The sequence below is a fragment of the Limulus polyphemus genome, unplaced genomic scaffold (assembly GCF_000517525.1).
Source record: "Limulus polyphemus unplaced genomic scaffold, Limulus_polyphemus-2.1.2 Scaffold1165, whole genome shotgun sequence".
NCBI classification, from domain to species: Eukaryota; Metazoa; Arthropoda; class Merostomata; order Xiphosura; family Limulidae; genus Limulus; species Limulus polyphemus.
The window spans coordinates 268,837-279,050 of record NW_013666775.1 but is presented as its reverse complement, the minus strand read 5'-3'; the positions used below and the strand labels follow the sequence as shown (position 1 = coordinate 279,050).

Below are 10,214 nucleotides of genomic sequence, written 5' to 3'. Positions count from 1 at the left end.
TAAGAGATGTATATTATCATTATCACAGTTTGATTATACTAAATTACATTTTCAAAATTCAAATATTCTACCACTGCGTATATTATACATTAACAAAACATTAAATATATTCCCAAAAGATATTCAAAACTGGCAAAAAATATAATCAGTATATCAAACAAAAGCTGCAAGACAAGGGAATTTAAAACTTGTTATTTTTTATTATTTTTTTAGTAATAAACATATAAATATTAAGTCAGTATCAAAAAATTAGATAACTGATATAAAGGAATCAGACAGTCTGTTTAAAGTCTATACATAAAATAAAAAAATATAAACATGTATGTGCTGTTAAAATATCCTGTTAAAATAAATTGAAATTGCATAAAAGGTAAATGAAGGAAATATCAATTAATTTGTTTTATAATATATTTAATTTTGATCCACACTCGAGTAAACTTGTGGATCTTTTTTTCTTTTTTATGCAATTGTGTTATTTTTATATTTTTATTCTTTATTTTTACATTGAGTGTACTCTACTTATTTTTTTGAATAATTGTAAAAAAATAAAATAAAATTCGCAGAAGACTCAGCCTGTTCTAAAGGATTAACGAACTTTAGAAACATTATCTAACAAATTAAATTCACGAAAGACTCAGCCTGTTCTAAAGGATTAACGAACTTTAGAAACATTATCTAACAAATTAAATTCACGAAAGACTCGGCCTGTTCTAAAGGATTAACGAACTTTAGAAACACTATCTAACAAATTAAATTCACGAAAAACTCAGCCTGATCTAGATGCTTAATTAATTTTAGAGACAAATCTAACAAATAAAATTCACGTAGGACCCAGCCTGTTCTAGAAGCTTAGCAAACATTCGAGACACTTCTAACAAATAAAATTTTCTGTATTGGCAAATTCCAAATGAGAGATAATATAATTAGCGGCATTCATCGTTACGTTTACTGCATGCCACTCGATCAACAAGCTGTACAAGTCTATATCTAGAGAACTACTATTTAAATATTTTAATCTGCTAAGTTACTGGTTTGGGTTGACTTTAGCCTTATTTCTAAATAATTCCGCTATAAGTCAACTTTCTTGATTACAGAAAAACTACAGACTTCTTTATCATTTACAAATTTATATATTTAAGAACATTTATTGAAAATGAGAAGAAAAAGTTTTTTGTTCATTTTGGTTGGGGAAAGTTCAATATCTCTAACCAAGTTCAATTTAAATTTGGCAAGTGCGGTTACTTGAAGATGATTTGAAGAAGGTTACCATTATATTTACGCGTTTGGATACTAAAACAAACCACAGTAACTTTCTTCTGGACAAGAACAAGAATGTTTACAGCTATTTCATACAGGATAGGGCTATATATTCTTGTGTGCATATCGTTTTGACGTTATTTCTACAACTTTTAGGATATTTAAAAAACATATTACTCTCTTTACCGACGTATGTCAAAGTTTGATAATTATAAAAACAGGATTATGGAATTTGCCCATTATTTTTCGACGGAACTAATATGGTAATTTAAAACTATACATATTACCTAACAATAAAAGTTGTTTGCGTTGAATTTAGAGTGTAAAAGATTAATAATTTCACTAAAATAAATTATAAGCCTTGTAGCACTATACGGAACAAAATGAAAAGTATATTCTTTTGATGAGTACGATATTCTTTACAAATTACTAAACATAGTTGAACAAAAACTTCTTCGAAGTGCTTACACATGCTGTTGTTAAAAGCTATTTAACATTTCAGGTTCTAAATCTGTAGGTGACTTGACTTATAAACAATATAATGCTTCTGTATGTACGGTTAGTGATAAACTTCAATGTTTAGAACAAATTGTCTTACTTTGTACAGACAATTCTATGAATATCACGCGTATAGTAATGAGATATGTTTACTAATGTCGTGAGCTCATTCTTCCCTAAATAAGCACTTTAAAATCAGAACAAACTAGTCACGTCATACTTAGATTTCTGAAGCAAACTCTAAATATACATAACTACAAACTTTAAACCTAGAAAATAATATTCTTCTCTTCTGTTTTGAATCAACGTGAAACCAAATCTCGTGAAATATGTCGCTTATTCATTCTTTACATTTAAGATTGCCTTTTGTGTATTTCTGATATGCTCAAACAAGACATTGAGATAAAATAATATTGCTTTACCAAACTATTACCACTGATTAAATCTGTGTAGGTTCAGCAAACTAGTTTATTTTACCAGTGTATTAAATTTTAAAGTGACATTATTGCAACAGATGCGATTGCGTTGATTTTACTCTACTACTTGTTATAGTTTAGTGTTGACTTTTGATGTAGAAATTTCATTGTTTACAACATGATACAAAACGAGGCAGTGATCCTATCTTACAAAGTATGGCACAAATTTCCATCAAAAAACGCGTTTGACTATCCAAAAGCTAATAGGTTTAAGAAAACCTTTTCCGAATTGTTAACAGGGAATCTTTGAATTTCTGGAAGTCTAAATAAACACAATACACTTGCATACAAACGGTAGTTTACTTACCACGATATCTGAAGGAACCATATTCTGCATTTCAAAGTTCTGTTGAGTAAAAAAACATACGAACTCATTAATAAAATACAATCAATTTCAAATTAACTTACTAATCCGGGCTTACAAAAGTTATAAAAACAAAGAAGATTTATAAGTAATGTTTCACGAATTTACTTTAAAAAATAAATATATACATTTTTTTAGAGTATCACAAAAAAGTAAAGCGTATTATGTAAAACGTACATAACGAGGAGCTAATTAAAAATGTTCTACTTGCAATGTAAAAAAAAAAGAGACTTAACTGAAACTTACCGAGTTTGCGACGAATATCTCAAGACAGGAAGGATGATGTTTCCAACCTACATCGCGTCTATTGTGAATAGTTATTAAAATAGGAAAAAAAAAGTTTCCAAAATTTTATGGTTACTCTTAACAGCAATATGACTGACTGCTGACTGAACTGTCTATGTGCATCCCATAACACTAAAATAGGACATATTTTTAGTGTAAGCCTTCGCATTCTTTATGAAATAAGTAAATAGAAAATTGTGCCCACAATTATTTTGTCTGAATATAAATTACATTAGCATTGAATGTTTACAGAAATGTGTTTGCTCTGATTCACCTTGAAAGAAAATTGAGTAGCACCAAATTAAAAAAAAAAGACATCTTTTGAAAATGAATTTTCTATTATGAAAAACGTACTTAAAGATAAACGTTTTTCCCCCATTTAAAGATACAATGCTAAAGATAAAATTCAGTAAGTGATATTGTTTGATATTTAGCTTCAGTGCAATAGACATGTATTCCACAGACACGGAATACTTCAGATTATCATGAAACTTTCATAAATGATAGAGTTGGATATAATGAACAAGGGGCCGTTTAAATTATTTCTGAACCATTATCGTTTAATCTCTGATATGTCAGTGATTAATAGCAATATAACACACACACACATATTATACGAAATATACCTACCAATATTTAAAACAAGTAAAGGTTATCTGCATTCAAAACAAAATTCTATAAGTTTTATTAAAAACACTATCGGATTCCACTGATAATAAAAAAACTGACATCATTGAAGTTAAGGTGAATAATGATTGAAATTTCATAGAACTACTGAACTTTACACATATAGTGTGAACATGATATCAAATGATTAGAAATAATTTATTAAGCATATGGCATAGTTCTAGCCATCCGTACCATAATAGCGAGTTGTATGTAAGTTCATCATAGGTTGAATGTTGATAAGACCAATTACGTTCAAGTATTACATTCTCCTGAGCACTGACACAGGATGGTGCACATCAGTACTGCTTTCTTTCCTTCTGCAGCCATTCTTGTATCCGCGACAGATGAGCTATGTGCAAGCATAGTTGGCTTCTGGTAAAGTGCTTCACAGCAGCTTCCAGTTTTTAGGATCAGTCCAGTTCCAGCCAGAAGGAGAGGGTAGTGTCATCATTCGACTGTCCCCAGATATGAACACCCTGGTATGTGGTATGTCTTGTATGCTGCTCAAGAACTGCTTTTGTTGGTGGAATGTTTCAATCTGTCTTCCCTTCAATGCGAATATCTGTTTGTGAACATCATTGACGGATTCAGCAATGCTCGTTCAGTCGTACATAAGGATGGTGAAGAACTCAGCAATGCAATACACTCCTGCGATGCTCTTTGGTTTCCAACATTTAGATAAGTGCACCAGTGACTTCATAATACATTTTCCACGTATCCAACGCTGTTTTCTGTTTGTCGAGAATACAGAAGCTGTGTTACAACCTGAATATGAGCTAAAGACGGTGAGGGATTGAGAATTAGTGGGTTCAAGGTTATTTGCAACTTCATGAGCAGATATATAACACAGGTTCTTGGATATGCCAAATATGAACCAGAGGTCATCCACTTCTTACTCACGTACCACTGAGATGGCTAGGACAGCAAAGTCTGTGTCAGTTGTGCATGCAATGACTTTCTTGAGACCAGCTTGGACTGCATCAGCAACAGAAGCATGAGCCTGTCATTTGCCTCCTCATGGTTGCATGGCGTAGGACAAATTATATTTTGACCATGTAGACGGAAAACATTGGGACCTATCATTGTTATCACTTGCTTCTCCGAGTTCAGTGATAAAATGTTTATTACCAAAAATTAATACAGGCCTCGTTTGATCAACCCTCAGGAAAGTTTGCTAAATCCCTAGTATGATTGTGTTTTCAACAACTCTCCTCCCTCTACCGTTTCCTCGTGAAATTCGCGCATTTCATTTGAGGTTGTTACTTGAGTACTTCTCCCAGACAATGTCCATCCTTTGTACCTTGAGAAATTGTATCTGGACATACGGCAGAAAAGCCTTTCAGTCTCCGAAAGTATGATAATCAGCTGTTTGATTTAGCATGCAAACAGTGGCGGCACGACAGGGGGCATTTGCCCACCCAACTTTTTTTCTTGCTTCACAGTTTGCTACCCCCAAGAAAAACGTCAACAAAATTTAATCCTACATATATAAAGTAAATGTAAAGTGTATAACAAGAAAACACTTTCGCATGCGCACTACCGTTTTCGGGATTTTTTTTTCTCGAATGCTAGAAGTAAACCAGATATATCCAACAATAATATGTATTGCCTTTAACCTTGCCCCCTAGTGGCACAGAGGCATGTCTGTGGACTTACGACGCTATAAACCGGGTTTCGATACCCGTGGTGGGCAGAACACGGACAATTTAATGTGTAGCTTTGTGCTTAACTACAAACAAACAAACAAAACCCTTTAATCCTACTTTTATATACTAATGGTATTACTACATTAAATAATTATTTATTTAAAGAAATAATGCTCGAAAGAACACAGAATAATAACATGCAAAAAGCAGAATATGTCCCATAACTATCACGATTTTTCTGGCTTTCTAGCTATGCCACAAACAGCGTTAGAAATTAAGCAAAGCTGGACGATATGTTTCACAGGGGAACAAAAGTACTAAAGTAAAACCTAAACTAGACATTGTTTACTGAGGGAAAAAAAGAATAATACGCCATTTCAAAGGTGGGACCCTTGGCTTTCTATTGGTTATACATAATATAGAATTAAAAGTCAAAGAAAGCTATTGGCAAGCTCGGAAATGCAGGATTGACAGGTGGGCGTGGCAAGAGGGCGCTAATTTTCTATTTGATAGCTCTGTAACTAATTAATATTGGTGGCTATAAGTATTAAGCTTTGCCTGAGCGATGACAATATTATACTGCCCCCGTAAAAGTGTTAAAAAAGACGTAGGCCTACCTTTCTCCGAAACGTTGATAAATAAGGTCTTCAGACCGGTTTTGGGGTAAGTAGTTGTAACAAGTACAAGCTTGTTGTGTACCAAACTATCTTTGGCGCTTTTACTTTTCATCTCAGTACTTGTTGCGTGGTTGTTCTTCAAGTTTCTAGGTCAAGAGGTCGCAGGCATCTTTAAACAATACATTTTACTGTCTTTAATTGTTACATGAAGTTGATGTTCTGAATGCATGTTGTAAACACATCAAATCCTACTATTGAGAAAATGGATATCAGAAATTTTGCAAAATTCCTCGTAAATCACAGGATTTCCAAAAAGATGAATCTATCAAGGAGACAGGTGAACCAAGCGAGAAGCGCCGAAGGACTGAAGACGAAATATTCGTACTTGAAGATTCGACAGAGGATAGACTATTGAACCAAAGAGATAATGTGGATACTTCTGATCAAGAACATGGAGATATTTTGGGCGAACCCGCTAGCTTTGAAGAATTACACGAGCCGAGCGGCAGTAGTGGAAAATCAACTCTACCTAAGTTGACTCTTGGAGTAGGTGGTCCGACTGACATATCCCAAATGCTCGACAATGGATCAATTCGACCTGGTCTTAATGAGCCCTTCCCCTTTCCATAGACACATGGACGAAAATTCACACCTGAATGGTATAAAACATATCCTTGGCTTGAATATTCTGCATCTACTGACAACGTTTACTGTTTCTTCTGTTGTCATTTTACTACAGACGCTAAATATCAAGGTGAGCAAGCTTTTGTGTCTGAAGGGTTCAATACATGGAAAAAGTGAATGGTGAATTGCCAAACAACAATATACTTCTGAAACACAAGCAGTCTGATGCACATTTGAACAACGTGTCCAAATATAATGCTTATTTAGAATCAAAGTCTTTCTTTGAGAAAACAGTAGCAGATCGCGTGAAGCTCTCCAGCTGATTGTAGAAAAAAAAATAGGGAATATATCAAAATACTTGCAGATACACTGAGGCTTACAGTTGTCCTAAATATAGCTCACAAAGATCATCGTGAAATTAAAGCTGAAAATAAAGGAAACTTTTTGGAAATATTACAGTTCTTATTCCCATATCCTATATGAACAACTGTGTGAAGGACCTAAAAATGTCAAATATATACACTACAGTGTACAAGATGACATTTTGGATATGTTCAGAGATATAATTTTGAACTAAATAAAAGAAGTTCAGTACTTTTCAATCTTATTCTATGAAACTAAAGACCTATCCAAACAAAAAAAAGAGCAGTTGAGTTTAGTACTTCATTACTTTAATAAATCAGAAATCCATGAAGAATTTCTTGGTTTTGAAGTCGCTCATGAACTTGATGTATAATCTTTGACCAAATATATTCTGCAGGAGTTAAAGGACAACATACTTGATGTCCCAAAACTGATTTATGAAAGATATGATGGTACCGCCGTCATGAGCGACAAGTGCTCTGGGGTTAAAAAAAAAGACAAGTCGTACCTCAAGCCATCTGCTTTCATTATTTTGCTCATCCTCTTAATTTGGTCATTGTAGAAAGTGTGAAAGCTGTTACCCCTGTGGCTGACTTTTTCTCAACGCTTCAGAATTGGTACCATTTTGTAACTGGTTCTAATGTTCACACACAGTGAATTGCTTTCCATAAAAGAAAAGACATGCACCCAGATGAAAAGCCCGTATAATTTAAAACAATATCCGAAACACAATGGGCTTGCCAGGTGCATGCTGTAAGAGGAATTGTAGCAAGGTTTGACTGTTTTATTAAATTTATCTGGCATGTTGACATAAGTGATAGCAATCGAAACCGTCCATTAAATGCCCAATCCATTTTGGCGCAACTTGACCAGACATTCATATATTGTATGCTGTTTTTGAATGGCATCTTACGTGAAGCAAAAGGAGCATCAGATATGCTGCGCCCCCCAGTGGCACAGATAACTCGTTGTGTAGCGTTGTGTTTAACTTCAAACAAAACAAAACAGATACGCTGCAAAGTTCCAAGTCAGATTATTTGAAAGCAGCAGATCTCATTAAGAGTCTTCTAGCAGAGATGCAAACCTACAGATGTAACGAGAAAGCTGCAAATTGTTTTCAATGTTCTTGTGACAGTATTACCATAAATGACCTGAAATGTTGCCATTGGCATCAGTTATAGAGCTCCACGCCCTCAAACATGGAAGACTTTGTAATTCTAACCACACTTGGGAAGCTGGTCGCCTTACAAGATTCGTCTGATATGAAAAGAGCCATCTTGTTCCAACCATTGATAGTTTTCTTGGAAAATAAGCAAACGATTCAGTGGAAAACATTTCCAAATGTTCCAGTTCCTGTCAGCAATTGACCCCAAATCTGAAAAAATTCCTCGATTTTGAGGAATTAAACCTTTTGCAGCCCATTATAGGCTGAATCTCGAAGGAAATGAAACAAAATAAGAGAATGAATGAGGGTCCAGGTGCAACATATGGAACAGTCGAGGAGTTTGCAGAATATCTCAAAACCCTATTTAGGCTTTTACTGAACTTTACAAAGTTATAAAGATAGCAATAACTCTTCCAGTTAGTACAGCCGGTTGCGAAAGGAGCTTTAGTAAGCTAAAACTGATCGAAAATCACATTACAACCACTATAGCAGATAAGAGAGTAAAAAGTCTAACCGTAATTAGCATACCCAGAGAAAGTAGTCTTTCCATTGATCTTGATAATGTTATTGACAGGTTTGTTACTAAGTTTCCAAATACAAGGTTAACGATGGTTTAAAGTCGAAGAGAAGGGTCGTTTTGGTCGGTGTCTTGGTAAGTGCATGCTTTTGACCATTATTCATCAACCCACTTTTAAAGGGACTTGTAACCCCTCTCAAAAATTGCTAAATGTGTTAGAATGGTAAAAAAAGACCTTCTGATCTTTTCCAATTTCTAAGAGTACTCTGGGGCCTCAAAATTCAATACATATTACTTTTTGAAACCCAACATTGGCTCATTGTAACTTAACAGGCTAAATTTGGGGGAATAATGAGTCCTTTTAAAATTACAAGTGAGTATAAAATGTATTGTTTTTGCTCCCCAAAATTTGGGCTTAACCCACACTTGCTCCCCCACGTGAAGCACATCTGCGCTATCAGCTAACAAGTCTTCTATTTCCAGCACCTTGTCATGACATTTATCATGACTCTCGAGACATTCAAACGGACCAGACTTGTTGCCGAAGTGCAACACGCTATTATTTGATAGTGCTGAAGGAAAGGAGTGATTCTCGTTGGCAAAGAATTCATCCAAATCACCGTGACAAATAAAGTGTATTTAGAGCGCATAAAAATTATTTTTGGTGACCAGGATCCCACTTTGAGACAATAAAATTTGAAGAGGGCTTGAATGGATAATGAGGAAAACTTTACTACAAGTTTAACATAGTAACAAATGTACAAGGTTTCGACAAAATTTCGTTGCCGTCATGAAATTTCTGAAATATATACAAACAAAAAAAAATCAACATGAAAATATTGGTTTCCTAACTTGCTCGAAGACTGCGCTCGGTGTATCACGGATTTGGAATGTAACTGAAAATCGTATTAATGTTTTCACTCAACTAACTGCACAGCTTTTTACTTGAGGTACTATTATTCTTATACTCAACCTCACTATACCATTTCGAGTATCATGATATCACAGAATTGAATGCCCATCATATGTGATAGAACCTAGTTAATAGTATACAATACAATTGAACAAAAATAACGTAGCATTGGGGAAGATTATTTCACATTCTGAATAACATAATTTATAGCAGGTTGACCAAACTCCTCCAAATCGAATTCATGGCAATGTATAACTTCAACTTTTCGTTTTTTTAAATAAATTCAAGAGCATAAACGATGAAAAATATATATACAATGGAGCCATGTAATACATTATACACGTTCTGTTATACTTTAAATTATTTTTCAGTATATGTCTGATTATAGTTCTAGGTTACACGTTACATACACATATCATGTAAAAAACCACGTTCGTGAGTTATTACATGTTTAGTCGTTCTGCTGCAATGTTTACTTGACAAACCGGATTATGCAGTGTAGAAATAAGTTTTACTGTAAATTTGTTACTGAGAGAAACATTGTGTGTGCTACTTCGTTTGCCACTGATGGGTTTTGGCTGCAGGAGGGTTACTACTTTTTCTCCATTGTGTCGGTGTGTTATCCATGTGATATCTACATAAATCGGATAATAATGAGCTCGATTTTCCTTGAAGTGCTATGTCTGTGATCAACTCAGTAGAGATTTACTTTCCTTTAGAATTAACTTAAGCTAACCTTCATTACAATACTTATATTTTGCCATTACAAACAGTACAACTATGAATTCGATGACGAGGAACCCACTTTGAGACTAATAAT

The 10,214-nt window shown here is 34.2% G+C and overlaps 1 protein-coding gene across 1 annotated transcript in view; it reads right to left on the bottom strand.

The window, feature by feature from the left end:
• LOC106462433 (amiloride-sensitive sodium channel subunit gamma-like) overlaps window positions 1–10,214 on the bottom strand; it is a gene marked incomplete at its 3' end in the record, with an annotated part of 68,310 nt that overhangs the window by 51,112 nt on the left and 6,984 nt on the right. Inside the window, 1 exon segment of the mRNA XM_022389700.1 lies at window positions 2,539–2,577. Within this exon segment, the coding sequence (XP_022245408.1) occupies window positions 2,539–2,577 (39 nt within the window).